Below are 18,045 nucleotides of genomic sequence, written 5' to 3' on the forward strand. Positions count from 1 at the left end.
ATGCTACATTAGCATAATCAAATAAACACTGTATTAATGAAAAGCTTAAAATGCGTCTGGATTTCGTATTCATGCAATTTTGATACCGGTATAGAAATTTCAAGCGAGCATTAGCTTTTTTTTTTGCATCCAACCGATCAGCGCCTAAAAAGAATAATTGAAAAAAAGGCTGGTGTTAATTTAACACCAGCCTGGTATCTACTCTGAAAAAAATCCGGTGTTGATTTAACACCAGCCTGGAATCTATATATGTCCACACCATTGAAGTGTTAAACAACACCAGTTTGTTGAAAGGTTTTACGGTAAACATCGTGTATGTTTGTTATTCTTTCTTGAATATGTTAGCTCTGAAAAGAACTGTTATCGACGTTTCGACCAGTTTGGTTTGGGTATTAAAACAGCATAGATTTGATTCCAAAGTGGTGTTAGCAATACTTCGCTCGTGTGGACAGATATATATTCAGGACTGGTGTTAAATCAACATCGGAGTTTTTGCAGTCATCGGTCCACATACCATAGGATGTGAAACAACACCGGTTTGGCGTTATAGGCTAACGCCAATTTGGCATTTTTTTAAGCAACACCAATTAGTGTTAAACCAATATCGGTTTGATTCTTAACTGGTGTAGTTGTTTCAACACTTCTCTGGTGTGGACCGATTTAAATACCGGGCTGTTGTTAACTAAACATTTCAATATTCGTACCAATTTTCAGCCGATCCAGTTTCGAAGATCTGGAACTACTTGATCCTGATATTGCAAAGAGCTTGGGAACCTTACGGGAAATGAATGACGATGACCTCTCCGATTTCAGTTTCACGGCAGACGGACCTGAAAACGAACCGGTGATCGAACTCAGACCTGGAGGCAAGGACGAGGTGGTGACCGCTGCTAATGTGTGAGTGCATAACAGTGGCGTAACTACGGGGGGGGGGCATGGGGGGCACGTGCCCCCCCATCGGCTGGCCAAAAAAAGGGGGAAAAGGGAGAAAAAGAGGGAGAAGAAAGAAACGTAGTGGGAAAGAAGAATTTATTGTACATTATAATGTTTATGTTGTGTTATATTACATAAGAATTATTTTTTTCATAACTTTATGAAACATAATGTGCTCAGGGCCTATTTGTTCATTATTCCTGGTACTATAGCATTGTCTGTTTAACGAGATATACCTGTACAATCATGTTGTACCAAAACGTCCTGTTTTCAAGTCAATATGCACCAAATATATATCATCGCACTTCGAGTTATTATTGTTTTATGTAGTGACATATGCTTCTTTTCATGACTACTTAAAGTGATAGCCCCATTTTAAGGTCTGCATATAAAAAAAATCGTGTTCGTGCTTACGTTCGAATTAGTGGATTGATGAGATAATGTCTGCTCTTCATGAATTCCTGAAATCGGTCCTTAAAATGTCTCTTTTTTTAATGTAAATATCAAAAATTTTCAGGTCGCGCTTCGCGCTCGCATCATTTGTTTAGTGAAATACGTATGGTCATAGTAGATTCCTACAAACAAGCCTTAGAATGCCCCTCTTCAGATCTGAATTTCCTATATTTTCAGCTCGCACTTTGCGCTACTGAGATGCGGATGATAATCATGATTACTATGACTATAAAAAGCTCTTCATGTGTTTGAATGTGATTCTAACAAAATCAGCAATCGCTTGGCACTCGCATTGGATGACTATGGTGAGATATGTATACTCTTAATGGATTCAAAAAAAGAAATAGTCCTTAAAATGTCCGGTTGGGGTCAATGTATACAAAATTTTCAGCTCGCGCTTCGCGCTCGCATCAATTTGTACGTGAAATACGTATGGTCTCCGTAAATTCCTACAAGCCTTAAAATGCTTCTCTTCAGGTCTGAATTTCGCGCTCGCAATATTTGATTAGTGAGATGCGTATTTTAATCATGATTACAATGACTACAAAAGGTGTTTCATGTTTTCTAACAAAATCAGCAAGCGCTTGGCACTCAAATTAGATGAGTATGGTGAGATATGTATTCTCTTATTTGATTTCTAAAAATAGTCCTTAAACTGTCTCTGTTTGGGGTCAATAAATACAAAAATTTCAGCTCGCGCTTCGCGCTCGCATTGTTTGTTTAGCGAGACAGATACGTATGTTTTTTTTATTTAATAGCATATTTTGACCCTTTTTAGGTATGCATTTCAAAAATTTTCACATCATTTGATCAGTGAGATACATTACATATCCGTTTAATGGCACAGTCCTTAAAATGTCTCTATATATAAGGTCAATAGGCCTATATCTGGTAATTGAGCGCGCTTTGCGCGCTCACTGAGCGACTCAAAATTTTTGCTGGTGCCCCCCAATGCCGTGACCCACGGTACGCCACTGGTGCATGATGCTCATTTCTAAGAACATCGGACAGTCCTGCTAGATGCTATACTTTCGCATTTCAGCCTTCACAGTGAAATTGTATAAAAATAAATTTGTTATGTTTTTGTTGTAGTATGAATCACTTAAAATGATTAAGTATATTCTAGAAAAGCGATGTTCTAGAATCTAGATCTTTACTTAATAATAGTGCTATTATAGTGCTCCCAATTAAATAATAAGATATATGCCACCAGTGAACAGATGGCCCCGAGATGTTTTATGTCCAATGAAAAAAAGAAGAGAAAAAGAAAAGTTGAAATACGCTGTACGAGATCTTTCTGTGGGTATTATAATTACGCGAAAATATATTATATACCTCAAAATTCGATTTAGGTACTAAAAAAGTCGAAATGTTTGCTGGGTCGCAAATTTGTAGAAATCTTGCCCCATACCCCATATTTGGCCTATTATATACTGCGATAGTGGTGTACACTGCAATGATTATTACTGTCTGTATATTCCAGTAAATATGTGAATTATCTTCTAGGGTTGATTTCAAAGTGTTTGCATAGCAATGATGAAATCTCGAGTAGGGAATATTTTATCTGCATTGATGGTATGACTCATATTCCCAATCATGAAGTACCTATTCACTTGTTTGTGGTTTTTTTTCGCTTTTTTGTATTATTTTGTTACGTCCTTTTATTTTTCTTGTCATTTTTCCCCAGCTATACAACGAGAAATTTTTTGCCAAGAAGAATCGCCTTTTGCCAAAATGTTCCACGGACAAGATGAAATGTTTTTCTGACTACCCTCCAAAAAACATTTGATAAACTTTGTAATCAATTTCCGCTTCATTTTTAAGTTCCGTCGTTTTACAATACAGTCACACTAATCGATCGACTGTCCATGCTGTCAGTGGCGGCTCCAGGATTTTTGGGGTTGCATGGAAATAAGTTGATAGCTTCGGTTGGTCTAGAGTCGGTCACGTGACCGTGGTATTACATCTACTTCATTTCCTTCAGAACATTTGTTTACTAGATATCTCGTGTAGAATATTGATGAATTGTATGTTCTTTTTTATATCTTGTTTATTTTCAATCGAATTATGTCAAACCAAATGAAACATTCTCGATTCGTGATACGTTTAATTTACAAGTCGCACTAAATCATTCCTTTACTTCAATTATTTGAATTAGTTAAAGTTTTATCATTATGTTTGGAAACGGAAACGAAAGAAATCACTTTTTTCCCCAACCCTATATAGTGGAGAGTACATCGAGCTATATGCCAGATACTACACATCATCATCCCAATTCGATGCATTCAGTGAATGTTTCAGGAGTATGCTCAGTCAGTTTGCCATTGATCAGGTCTTCACACCACAAGAGCTTATGGCTTTATTCCAAGGTGGAAAATATGATTGGAAGGCATTCCAACATGTGAGTTTATTTCTATTATTCCACTTTTAAATCAACGTAATACAATGAAAGAAATGTTAAAACAACATCAGTTAAGAATCAACCGATATCGGTTTAACCAGGGACGTGCTCCCTCTCGTGTCCCTAGTTTAACACTTATTTGTGTCGATCAGGGTCCCCATCTTACAAAGAGTTACGATTGATCCAATCAATCGTAACTCTAAGGAAATCCATATTTTTTCTACAGGAAATTTGCACAATGTCCTTTCTACACAAAGAGAAGCACAGTGCATTTTCATGAAAACAATAAATGCATGAATATACATCATAGTTGAAAAATAATTTGAACAAACATGCATGATAGATGTTGACGTTGCTGGCCGTCCATAGTTACGACTGATCGAATCAATCGCAACACCTTTGCGTTTTTAGCTGCGTATTGCTGCGATAGCCGAACGCAGCCTAAACGCAGCCTTAAGCAGCACGACGCAGCAAAACATTCGGCAGCCCTCACACTGTTGCGTATGGAGCTCGTTATAGCTCGTACATTTTTTCGAAAAATGACCGCTTACGGTCGCTTTAGGTTGCGTTTTACCTCGCTCTAGCTCGCTTTTGCTCGTAGCAGTACGATGCAATACGAAGTTTGCTCGCCACGTTGCGTGTTTATCTCGTTAGCCACTCGTTTGTTGCTCGCTAGCCGCTCGCCCTACCTCGTCTCGCCTCGACTCACTGCTCATTCATTCGCTTTATCTCGACTGCTGCTCGTTCTGCGGCGTAACAGTTCGCTCTGCTGCGTACACGTGTGGTCGTATATTGCAGCGGTGATGATCATTTTGTGGTACTAGTCATAATCTTTTGACGAATCTACAGGCAAACATCGCTTTGTGAACTATGACTTCTCTGCAAAGCTCTTCTATACAAAAAATTAAGCTTTTGCTTCAGCTGGAAGAGGAAGAGGCCACTGACGATTATGCGCAAGGGAAATTTCTGCTTGAGTTGCATCGACGAAGTCGTATCCGGCCTCGAAGTTGTTGGATTCGGTCTTGGATCTGCAGGAGGAATGAGCAGGGCCATTTCAACCAGCTGATGAGGGAACTAGAAGCTGAAGACCAAGAAGCATTCGCAAACTATTTGAGAATAAGTCCTGCAATGTTCAGTGAGTTAGAACAAAGACTCCATGGGAGACTGGAGAAGCAGGACACCTTCTTCAGGGAAGCTCTTTCACCTGCACTAAAGCTAGCCGTCACCCTTAGACACTTGGCCACTGGGGACAGTTACAAAACGCTCATGTATAGTTTCAGGGTAGCCGATAACACAATTTCACTCATAGTCCGTGAAGTGTGCTCTGCCATCATCGAGGAGTTCTCAGACGAGCTTGTTAGGTGCCCCACCAGTCCTCAAGAATGGAAAACGGTTGCACAGGGCTTCGAAGATCGGTGGAACGCTCCTCACACCATTGGAGCCTTGGACGGCAAACATATTGCCATCCGATGTCCCGCTGATAGTGGCTCCATCTTTTACAACTACAAGGGCTTTTATTCACTAGTTATGATGGCCTTTTTATAGTTGATGCCCAGTACAGGTTCCTGTGGATCGATGTGGGAGCTGAGGGATCTACGTCAGATGCGCAGCTTTTTAACTCTTGCGAACTAAGGCAACGCCTAGAATCGGACACCCTTGGAGTACCCCCTCCAGAGCCCCTGCCAAATGACGACGAGAACACCCCTTACTACATCGTGGCAGACGAGGCATTCCCGTTGAGAACATGGCTGATGAAGCCATATGCTAGAACAGCTATGGCTAGAGAAGAGAGAGTTTTTAACTACAGGCTCTCTCGGGCTAGGAGAGTGGTCGAGAACGCTTTCGGAATTCTCGCCAATCGATTCCAGTGCCTGCTTTCCACTCTCCGCCAAACCCCTGCGACTGTCAGATTAATCGTTCAAGCATGTGTATGCCTCCACAACCTGATGAGATCTCGATACCCATCCATTCAAAATCCAGCCCTTGACATGGAGGATGCCGAGCACAACCTAGTGCCCGGTTCATGGAGAGGAGAGCAAACACTGGCTGGCATAAGACAACCAACTAGAGGTCGCCCGATCACCCAGGCAGCTCAGGCCCAAAGGAATTACATCAAGGCCTACTACAACAGCCCTGCTGGTTCTGTTCCTTGTTGTGCGACGATACTCCGTGGAGGTTTATGCACACTACTGGAAGAAGAAGAAGGAGTCAAAGATTTGAATGAGTCATGCAGATATATGCTCAGGATTTTACCAATGCACAGGGGGTGGAAACTCCGCTTCTGCATCCGGTCAGACATGGGGAATTTTTGGAAGGTCAAAAGTGCACACTGCTCCCATTTTTCGCGTACAAGGCTATGGACACCGCAACTTCATGGCACACCAGCGAAACAGAGGCGTGGTCATAAATTGGCCTGCGCGCACAGCGTAAAAATATGCAAATAAGCAAATTGTCACTAATTAGCATAATACGCGACGTGATTGAATATGAAATGTATAAATAGAGCTGCGTCTTTGGTAAATTCATGTCATTGATCATTCCCGTTCACCCCCCTCAAGGTATTCAGTTGTTTATTCATCTTTTCTTGTTTACATAATTTTAATTCTTTCGCGATTATTACTACATCAATTAATTCAATTATTTATTTGCTAGATATTTCCCTCGAAGACATTTTGGAAGCTTACAAGAGATCCATTAGTAGGATTAAACTTAGGGATCTGCTTGCTCTATTCATCACTGCCCATTATTTTCATTACACATCATGAATAGCCACAAATGTTTATTATCTTTTTTGGGGGGGTGGGGTAAATACTTAAAATGATCTGAGCAAGAGAGCAATCAGGTCATTTTGTCTTTATTTTGAAATTGAAATGAACAATCTGGTGCAAATCTTATGAAGATTTTTTTTTTAAGTCTGAGTTTGGGATGGGAGCAAAAGAGAGCCCAGTACCCCCCATGTATTTGCTCTCATCAAGGCTATCTTAAAGGTCACTTCCAAATAAAATAAAAAATTTGTACCTGTCCCCCCCCCCCCTCTCTCTCTTCCAACACACACACATTCAACATAATCATGCGAGCAAACAATATTATTCTCATTTCATTTTTATTTCTATCCCACTTTTAAATCAAAGTCATTCATGTCTTTAATTCGGCTGCACCAGAATGTCACAGTATGCCCTGCTGCAATGGCTTTTATGGGCTATCTTGCCACACATGTTACTTTGATACTAAATACCTGTTGTATTAGTATTATACCCATGGATACACGACATACAGAATCAATCAATCAATCAGTAGCACCATCATATTCCAATCATAAAGAAGTAATCTTTAGTGCCATTTCATCACAACACAGTTTGGTAGCAATAACATCATCATCACATATCTTTCACGCAATATAAATTGGTGGATTAAGTAAATCACGAATATCAAGATTAGAAAGTAATATTTCAAATTAAAATCTTTATTAAATAATAAATTTTTGAATACATGATAAAAATATTTTTTCTCTTTTTTCTCACCAAGGCATCATATTACATCAGCAAAATGCCTATAATGAGTGCAACAGAAATTGCAAGGATATTACGAGGGGATGTATTTTTTTGGTAAAATCTAGAGAAAAAAAAGAAAAAAAAACAAGTACGTATATTCAATTACATAGTTATTGATAAGCTTTACATAGTCAATATAAGGGGGGGGGGGGGCAACTGAAGGATGCCATTAATAAAAAGATTATCGATATACCTCTCTCTCAAAGTCAGTTACTCAAATATCAAATCATTTTTTCAGCATTTGCTGACAAGAAATAGCATGCTAATCTAATCGGGGACACTTCATAAAAAAGGGGAGCACATTGCCACATTTCTCTAAAGAGTGCCTTCCCAAATCTGCACATTAGTAAATCAGTAACAAAGTTGCTTATTGTCTATTGTTGTGAAGTGCTGCTAGAGCTGTGTTCTATTTTCAACAAATTATTTTATTTGCAGAGCTAATCTAGTTCATTATACGGAACATCGACAATACAGTGTTACAAAAACAAAGAGATTTTTAAAAAAAAGTGCAACTTTTCACTTCCCCCAGAAAATGAATTCAACAGCTTAATGTCCAGCAATACATACAGTTTCTTGTTTCAAAAGGACTTCAATTATGGTAAATTGGCCCCAAATGTAACTAGCATGGGAACCCCAATTTTTATCTGTTGCTTTAATGTTTCCATAGTAATTACCAGAATTTCAAAGTTAGAATAGTGGTTAGTCTTAATGAATTGGGGTCCAGGACTGAGAGTGATTTCTTCGCCCTTTGTTCTGTCACATTGTTTTTATTACGCACATTTTTTTCAATGAAAATCCATTATTTTTTATCACCTTTTATATGTCTGTAGGCATGTATGTTACATAGCCCAGACCTCAGTAAAGGCCCATACTGCATTGTTTAGATTACAAGAATACAACCTATCCCTTTCAAACTACTAATATTATTCAAAGTGCTTTCACTACTATAAGTACTACATGTAGATGATTAGAACATTAATAAAGGGGGGGGGGATAAGTGTGCCCTTTGGAAAAATATTTTAATCTTGTGTGAAACCTATGGACCTAAATATCTATACTCCATCTAATCCTTTTTTTCAACAGATGTGTAGTTTAAGCAACATACAATACGTATTGACACATTTATTTAAATTCATTCATTTTTTTAAAATCTGTAATTGCAATGAAGTAACTGCTTGTTATGAACCTGGCCTTCATATTTCTTCTTGATGTGCCCTGGTGATACTCAAACTGCCTGTGAAACCTGCATAGTAAACAAAAAGAGAAAGGAACAAAATGAGCTGTTGATATGAATTATTCTTACTCACCTAGTCCAGTTTATTTAGAAGTTTTAAACTTTTTATGAGCCCCTACTCTTCCATGGCATAATGCAATATTATTTAGAAAATGCACATGTAGTAACTTATGTTGCCAGATAAAAATCATAGATCACTATTATAGATCATTATTCATACAACTTTTTTTTTATTAAGTATGGAAACCCATTCAAATATATATATCGAAAGATTAATCTCAATATTTTGTCCTTTTTTATTTCTGTCTTCGGAGTAACTGAGTTTTAAAGTGATTTTATATATGATTAATATAGCTAAGAGACATGGACAATAAGTATGCATTGATGATAATGGAAATACTGGTGAATCTGAATCCAAAAGAATATTATCTCATCATGGAGCTTTATTTTATGGGATAACATGATTCAGAAAAATAGTTTTTATGAAAACAAGCATACCTGGCAAGCTTTTAGATATCCTGTTACTCATCAGATTGTACCTCTTGGTGATGTGCAAATGGTATTTGACTTTGTACTTCTGACTAGGCTGGGACTGCTAAGAACTGGATCCCATTGGATCTGCAATTCAATATACATACAATACTTTACAGTTAAAAATTTCAAAAGTGATAAACAAAATTCCTCTCTTAAAACAATTTTTTCAGAGTTTCCAGCTTTCACACTTCCCAAGTAGAAAAAAAGCAGGTCTTGACCAAAAACTAAATGGTTCAAGCATACGTGGCCTACTATAGTGAGGTCTTTTGTCAATCTTCAATATAAATATACACCAAGCCAACTTGGACAGATGTAGGATAATTATCATTTGTGTGATAATATGGCTCTTGCTCATTCATCAGTGCGAGACAATCATTAAATTTTTTGCACTCATCTATAAACATGTCTGATTTGAATCTCTATGTCAAGTGAGTTCCTCTTTAAGTTTGATTTTTATCTTAAAAAGGGTTAGCTCACTTGCTGGCATGTTTAAATGACCCTTTCCCTTTCACATCAAGTGAGGACAATAAAGATAAATCAATTGGATCAGCCACTCTCTCTGCTTAGCCTTATACTTAAAGAATTCAAAATAGGGCACTATAAATTTTCTCAACCCTTCCAAAAAACAATTGAGAAGTTTGAACCCTGACAAATAAATGTTGCCCCCCCCGAAAAAAAAGAATCATTAAACTCCGTTGCTAGGCTAATTATATTTTAGTCCAATGGTCCAGCCAGGAACTAAAATAAAGTGAACTTAAATCTTTGTAGAAAAAAAGTCAAACCAGACAGATCTAGAATTTTATTTTTTTAAATCTATATCTAAGTTAGACCTATCCTAGGGCCTTACTTTTATTTAAAAAAGGAAAAACGTTAACATCTGTGACTGTCTCAAATCATTCCGTGACCATGGCATGGCATGCCAAAAATCTACCAATATCATTCCAAACAGATTCAGTTCATTTAGATTTAATTTCGTTTCATTTTAAATAAAGATAATTATATTGAAATAGCGATGTCGAAAAATCAGTACGAGGCCCATGGCCTATAACTTGAAATTTCAACTCAAGCTTGTTTGACAATTAATTTCCAACACCTAATGACCTAACCTACATCGGTAATTTCGCAGCCGGCTGGCACCGGCGATATCAAAGTCCGCATCCCGCTCTGGCTATATATTTGGCTTAATTTTGATGCAGCTTTGGCTTTGCCGTTAAACAAGTCCACATCTACCCCTGATATTTGACATTAAGAACTGAAATACAGATTTAATAAGGGCGGACATGAAGCATCCCAATTAACCAACTTAGTTCTACGAAAAACTATATTATTTTCTGAGAAAATATGTCAGTCAGATTTCAGACTTATTTGGGATCAGGACAGGAAAAAGAAATGGAAATATGGAAATTGTGGTTTGCATTGTAAACTGCACATAAAGCCATGCATGCGACGCCGAACCCCAGCAAACACATTACAATTTCAACTAAGATCAAAGTAAAAAATTGAACTTAACTTACTTTTATTCCTATGGAATGTCATTAGATTGATATTAATGTTTCCTCCAAGATTTTCTGCTCCATTGAAGTTCACTCAGAAATCATGATTTCGAACATCAATTCTAAAAACAGATAATTAGACTTGCTATTGTATTTCAAAAAGTTGAATTTCGCAGAATAAAAAAGAACGACACTTCGCACAGATATCGTAGGGAATTGTGGGACGGAAAAAAATGTTTAATGCATGAGGACATGAATAAAACATTAGCGTTTTATCCAATCATACAAGTGCATTGTGCGTATTTTGACGTCATTACTCATGAATTAAACATTGACCTTCCAAAATCAACCTTCCAAAATCAACCTTCAAATTGGACAAATGGCAGCCATGTTTGTTATGTACAAAACCTATGGAAAATAAAAAACGCGCAAAAAGAGTTGCCTCCCGTTGCCTCTCTAGCTCCCTTCGGGAGCTTACGTATACGTAAGATCGTATCTCTGTGCCAATGCAATACCAGAGCTCCCTCTAGCGGCCATTTTGCTGATAATTTGTCATTTACAGCAATCATTTTATGTGTATTAAATTTTGATCTTATTTCCCGGTGTCCAGAGAGAGAATGCTGCATTTTTTCAAAAGATTAATAAGAACATCTTCAATCATACCGAAACTATACTGGGGCTTTAATTAATTTATTCCATTTCTTTTTCAATTTAAAACATACATATCAGTATAATAATAATAATAATGATAATAACAACAACAATAATAATAACAAAAACAACAATAATAATAATAATATAATAATAATTATTATTATTAAATTAATAATAACAAGAAGAAGAAGACAGAAGAAGAAGAAGAAGAAGTAGTAGCAGCAGTAGTAGTAGCAGTAGTAGTAGTAGTAGTAGAAGAAGAAGAAGAAGAAAAAGAAGAAGTAGTAGTAGTAGTAGAAGAAGAAGAAGAAAAAGAAGAAGAAGAAATGCAAATAAATAGGATATCATATACAAACAGTCTGGACTGAGCTGTAAAGAATATCTGTCAACGATCTCACAAATAGTTTCTTAAGTACTTATAGCATGGTTGGAGAGGCAGCTCTTGCTTGATTTATATGTTAACGAGATCGAATATACATGTTCTGTTATCATATTCCTCCTATTGCATTTTGTGTAACAAGTTTGTTCTTTTGGAAACATAACTGATTGCCGGTTGCACAGTTGGATACGATCATTAGCCTATAATTGAGTTTGATGATAAAAATAAAATCGACATTCCTAAACGGCTATATTTTTATTCAAGAGTCATGCTGTCGTGCCGTTGAAGTGCATTTCATATATTCTGCAATAAAGAATGAATGAGAGTATGATGAAGATGAATACGAATAATGATATGATGATGATGATGATGATGAGCACAGATGTACTCCGCAAAGGGGGGGGGGCAAGCTTTTTCCGAGCAACAATACTTCCCCCATCTTTTGCCTCCACGGAGAGAATCGACGCCAATGTGATAATGATGATGATGAAGGTGGTGGTGGTGGTGGTGGTAGTGATGATAATGATGATGATTATGATACTCATGATTATGTTGAATGGAATTATCACTGAATAATAATTCATGAGTGAGGGTTCTCTGTCAGAGGCAGATATCCGCAGTGCTGGTTAGCCAAAGCGAGCAGGAACGAGCTAAAATGAGCAGGAACGAGGTAAAACGAGCGAAAGACGAGCTAGACTCGCAGTTAAGATCCAAGACGAACGCAGTGCACCGAGCTACATCCGTAACGGTCCTTGTTGTTGCGAACAGCGTGCGAGGTATAGCGCAACGAGATACGCGTTGATGCGAGCTAAAGCGAGGTAAGTCGAGGTAAATCGAGCCGGTAACGCAGCTTTAGGCAGTGAAACGCAGCTCAAAGTAGCGCTGCGTTGGCCTGCGTTAAGCTGCTCGCTGTTGCTCGTCCTTGCTCGCATCAGCTGGTTGCCACTCGTCTTTGCTCGTATGGATTTTTCTCTTGCGTTCAGTTGCGGAAGTTTGAAAAAAATTCAAACTAGCGAGCTAGAACGCAATGCCTCTACGTTGGTCTGCGTATTGACCTCGTATTAGCTCGTTTAATCGCGTTGTGTTGCGTTTATCTGCGTTCGGGCAATACGCAGCTGAACGCATGCTAAAAAAGCAAAGGTGTGAGCCGGGCTTAAGACGGGGTCCTGGTGTTTAAAGCCGAAGCGGTGCTGTGTTGGTAGATATGGCGATTTCTAGAGTTAGAAATTTCTTGAGTTAACGTTTAGTAAAATAGATTGATAATTATAATATTTGTAATTATTGTTTTCTTTTGTCTTTCCTTATATCACATTGTAGAGTTTTAGATATGAGAAAGGTCTTACCTCAGATCATCGTGTGGTGAAGATGTTTTGGTCGGTATTTCAAGGTGATCTTACCAACGTTCAAAAACAAGACTTTCTAAGTGAGTTTTATCAATATCTTATAGATTAATCCCTTAAAAGTCATTCCATTCACATTATCAATATCCCGAGGCAAAGAAACCTTATATCTTCTGGGGATTATTTTTCCTTTCTCATTCTAATGTGCCTTTCCAATCATGGGCGGGGTAATATTTCAAGAAATTTCTGGTGCCTTTAGCTATTTTGTTATAGCAGAGGAATTATTGTCATTATTTTCATGAAGTTTTTCAAACATGCAAAAATACTTCGGAGGAAATACGATATGTAGTTAGTCATAAAAAAGAAAAACCATCCGGATTTTTTCGAGCCCACAGAAGATAAAGGTGTCTGTTGTCAGTTCTTTCCAAAACAAGAGCTAAAAAAAAGTGTTGATGTTCTTTCCGTTTTTACAGCCAGTTCTATATTAGCAATTACCGGTTACCAATTACCCCTTACATTACTACCAATTTCGAAACTTAAAGGTATTGTTTAACTTTGTGAGCAGCCGATTTAAAAAATTCTCAAACCAAGATGAAACATGTGTACAAGTGCATGTATTAGAACTAATAAACCCTGAAAACAACCATTATTGAGAATGAAAAGCTAAAACTACAAGGCAAACCCCGATTTTGTAAATAGGCGTCTTATAGACACCTAAATAGTACACATAAGTGTATAGGATGAAATTAAGATGGTGTTTCCGGTCACTTTATGTTTCAATTTTTGAAGCACTAAATAATCATTTTCGAAAATTTTTTTTTTCTAGGCTTCATTTTTGGAACATATCACAGACACAGGTGACAAGTGTGACCTTCTAGCTCAGATAGTAAAAGTCAAACCAATGTTAACCAATCACTTTAAGTTTCTCTTGTGGCCAAATAACTTTTTTATTGTCGTAGGCCTATGCGAAAGGGGGCAGGTGAGACACATTTCAGCTACAATTTACTGCAGGGCATATCGGGGTCCACACAATCATGTCAATAGACCTACATTATGCCAATTTACGAGTGTCACAGAGTGTTAAAGAAATGTCGATTTAGAAAAAATAGTTTTCCGAATATACTCATACTAAAAGAGATTGATACATGTAATTTTTAAGAAAATTTATTCTGAAATATTAATCCAAATAATGAATAATGTCAATATCATCGAGAGGACCCAACTTTATTATAAATAACCAACAAAATATGATTTGATTTCAGGAGTGATCACGGGTGCAAACCATGTTCCCCTTGGAGGATTCCAGGAGATTGGAGCTAGAATATGGCCTATGGGAGATCGTGAAGGGCAACATCCAAAGGATCTGTGTCCTGAAGTCAATACATGTCATGGTTTTGTTGTACTTCATCTTCCGATGTATGATCAGAGAGAACATCTGAAAGAACGACTACTCAAACTACTAGAGATGAAAGGACATGGATTTTATAAACCTGCACGATAGGTGTTGATAGAAACAGATTGATGATATACGAAGTCTAATCTATAGAACTCAGTGACATCAATACAGAACGTTCGAATGCTAATTGCATATAAATAGCAGGTCAATAAACAGATTTGTGATCGAAGAGTTTCTGTGATTATATAAAATTACGAATTTATTCATATTTGCCATGCACTCTCCATCCCGGTTTCATTGGAGTTCAGTGTACTAAATGCAACCAATGGCGACATATCATTTGTGCTGGTATTCCTGAAGAGATCTACAATGACAAGTCAGAGAAACTTTTTCGGTTGGCAATGCAACATTTGTATTTTTAAAGACATGTCCTTCTACATGTATAATGATTCGGAACTTATCACTATCCTAGAGTCATTTAATGCCTGTACAAATACTACCAACCGAAGCATTTATCATTCTATACATGGTTTACCAAGAATTACGTGATAATGGAATCAAGATTGCCCATTTAAATGTTAACAGCCGACTGAGACACATTGAAGAAGTGAGAACATTTGCTAAGACTAGCAAGGTTCAGGTATTCGCAGTTAACATGGTTAGTGCAACCAAAATAGATGAATCTATCTATGATAGAGAAATCATGATTGACAATTATAATTTGATTCGTAAAGACAGAGTTCGACAGGGTGGTGGAGTAGCTATTTATCTCCACAAATCATTGCATTTTGAAAGAAATAATTCATGAAATCAGTGATGATTTAGAAAGGCTTGTTATTAAGATTTATCTCAAGGTTTCAAAACTTCTCATCGTATCAACTTGGTATTAATAGACCACCATCTTCATCAGATATTGGAATTTGTAATTCGTACGAAATATTTCTTACCGTTATTGACGCAATGAATTATGACATAATTAAAGTAGGTGACGTAAACTGATATCCTACCTAAACCCTTACACTGTGAAAAAAAGAGTAAATTTACGTTGGTCATTTTTTTGTTGGGTAATATATACGTTGGTTATTGTTTTGTTGGGCATTATGTGCCCAATACTTAGGCAAATTTTTACTCTGCCGCTGCCAAAATACAGATGTCCAATTGTTGGGCTAGTAATTGCCCTGCTGAGTGGTAAATGTTGCGAAACTTTACGATCACGAGTTGAGCTTGCAGCATGCTACACACGGTCGATAAGATATGGAGGAGCTTCTAGATGACTGGGGGCTGGGGAGCCTCGCTGAATCTTTCATAGATGAGTTGCTTAAACGTTTTTATAATTTTTTTATTTTGGACTTTACGTTAAGCATAATTTGTAAGGAATTTGTCAGAATAGGCCTACATACATGACATATATCTGACGCTGTTTTGTTTTTGCTTCACTCACTTGAGATATGCACTTGCACTTGTATGCAGCGTTATTGTGCATGCAAAGCACTTTCGGATAAGGTCTCCGGATCGACACGGACCAGGTACACGAAGTGAGTGTAGGCCTTGCCCAGATGTTGGGTTAATAACTTTATTAAAAAGTTGGGCAAATTAATGTCCCCCAAAATGTAGTTCAAAATATTACCCAACAGTTGGGCACATTAATGCCCCAACAACGTTGGGTAAAATATTGCCCAGTAGTTGGTAGGGTTGACTATCGGCCCAACGTTGGGCAAAATATTGGGTAAAATATTGCCCAATTTTTTCACAGTGTATCAAGCATGACCAAGAAATATGTTTAATTCTCTGGTTCAAGTCAATACCAAAGTAGTAACAAGAATCACAAATGTTTCTGAAGATCATCTATTAACAAACAACAACCAAAATCGGAGTAAATCATGGTGTATTTCATAACGGAATGAGTGACCATTCGATTAGCTTCCTGACCTGGAACTCTAAGATTGTGCTCAGCCAAAATTTATCATTCTCAAAAGGTTGCAGCAAGCTCAATAGTGATGACTTTAGAAATTATATTCGTAACCAGAATTGGGAAAGTATAGATCAAAGTAATTCAGTTGATGATGCTGTCGAATTGTGGGAAAATATGTTTATACAAGTTGTTGACAAACACATGTCAAATCGTTCAAAAAGAATAAGTACAAAGGGTTCATCTTAGATGAATGCAAATATTTATAAACTCATGAGTTTAGAACTGAGTTAGAACTGAGATTATGATCTTACCAATAAGGAAATATAAGACTAAGATATTGCACAATGAATAGTCGATTAAGAGAGTTTCAGTATAAACTCTTGCATAATATTATGTAAATCAACCACCACATTTTACGTTTCAGTCGGTTTCAACCAATTTATGCTCATTTTGTGAAAAGGAACAAGAAATGTATAACTTTCAATTTTATACTTGTGAATTTTCAAAATCACTTTGGGATCTGTGTGCAAGAAATTTAAATTTTGAAATAAATAGATTTAGTTGGCGGATATCCTTTTCGGGAAGGAGGAGAGAAGTAAAGGTAAATATCAATTAATCAATAATGTTTTGATTTTAGTTAAATATCTTATTAAAAAAAAATTAAAAAAACTTTAATTTAATGAAATAAAAAGAAAACAGTATTAGAGGGGATCAAAGAGAAGAAAAGAAATTGGCAACAAAGAGGGAGACAATCCATTTCTATAAATGGGAGAACTTCAATCATGTATATATTAGACCATTAATTGGAACCCAAAGCCAAATATCCACCGGAATAGGGGATGGGGGTGTTTTAGTGAGGGGGGGGGGGTAGTATCCAGGGCTGAGCTTGTTGTTGGGAGAGAAATTATCTGAGTGAAGCGGCCGAGGCGTTGATATTTGTTTTTTTTAGAGTGCTGATGGCTTCAATTCAGTAGCGAACCTATGATTTTCCACAAGGAAAAGCAATAAAAAAGGTCTTCGACCATAAATAAAGAAGATTTCGTACCAGAAAAAAATTAGACAAGCAAAAAAAAAGGTCTTCGCTTTCAAACTCGTCAGGGAGGGGGCAGAGATACGTCCCTTGCATAGGTTGTGACTCGTCACACGTTTTCATGATTTTTTTATGTATTTGGAAAATCTCTTTTCTATGTTAATATTTGACACTCGGAAAAAAAATGAATTGAGTATGTTGAATTTATTGTAGAAGTTCATTCTTAATGTATGTTATTATCATCAATGTTATATATTCTGTATTGGAAGATATCTGATATTGTGTTTCATTGTAACAGTTAAGGAAAAAAATAGTGTTAAATTTATGAGTTGTCAAGGTATTCATCAGTTTGGAAAGAAATCAAACTTTTATTTGATATATGTCTTTTAATTTGTATATGAATTTAAGTTGTCAATAAATACTACTTCATAAAAAAAACATTTGGGACCGTCTTCCTCGATTTAAAAAAAAACATTCGACACCGTAAATTGTGATATTCTTATGAAAAATAAATAACTTAAGTATTTCTGGCACACCATCTTTATTGTTTCGAAGCTTTTCTTGTGCATGCCCACTCATTTTGTTCATCTATATTTTTATCATTATGTGCCAACCATTATTTTATCATCACCACTATTTGTTTCAGTTATGTTCTGTTGATACCTTTGCTTTGTCTTATTTTGTTAATATTTTCTTTGTGTATATATACTTTTGTTCTCATTTTGTTCTTCTTAA

The 18,045-nt window shown here is 36.8% G+C and overlaps 1 protein-coding gene and 1 long non-coding RNA gene across 3 annotated transcripts in view; one reads left to right on the top strand and one right to left on the bottom strand.

Annotated features, from left to right (window-relative positions):
* Positions 1-14,517, top strand: part of LOC121409321 (probable E3 ubiquitin-protein ligase HERC4) — a 45,224-nt gene extending 30,707 nt beyond the window's left edge. Inside the window, exons 11-14 of the mRNA XM_041601250.1 lie at positions 715-897; positions 3,613-3,787; positions 12,950-13,055; positions 14,235-14,517. Of these exons, the coding sequence (XP_041457184.1) occupies positions 715-897; positions 3,613-3,787; positions 12,950-13,055; positions 14,235-14,473 (703 nt within the window). The 3' untranslated portion in view covers positions 14,474-14,517. The remainder of the gene's footprint in view (positions 1-714; positions 898-3,612; positions 3,788-12,949; positions 13,056-14,234) is intronic.
* Positions 7,840-10,659, bottom strand: LOC121409322. Of its 2 annotated transcripts, XR_005969140.1 has the most exons (3): positions 10,621-10,659; positions 9,071-9,190; positions 7,840-8,581 (listed from the first exon to the last, which is right to left on the bottom strand). It is a non-coding gene; the product is annotated as an uncharacterized LOC121409322 (long non-coding RNA). The 2 variants fall into 2 exon arrangements; XR_005969139.1 differs by lacking the exon at positions 10,621-10,659 and having other exon boundaries at positions 9,071-9,779.
* Positions 14,518-18,045: the final 3,528 nt, after the last annotated feature.

The sequence above is a fragment of the Lytechinus variegatus genome, chromosome 2 (assembly GCF_018143015.1).
Source record: "Lytechinus variegatus isolate NC3 chromosome 2, Lvar_3.0, whole genome shotgun sequence".
Classification (NCBI taxonomy): domain Eukaryota; kingdom Metazoa; phylum Echinodermata; class Echinoidea; order Temnopleuroida; family Toxopneustidae; genus Lytechinus; species Lytechinus variegatus.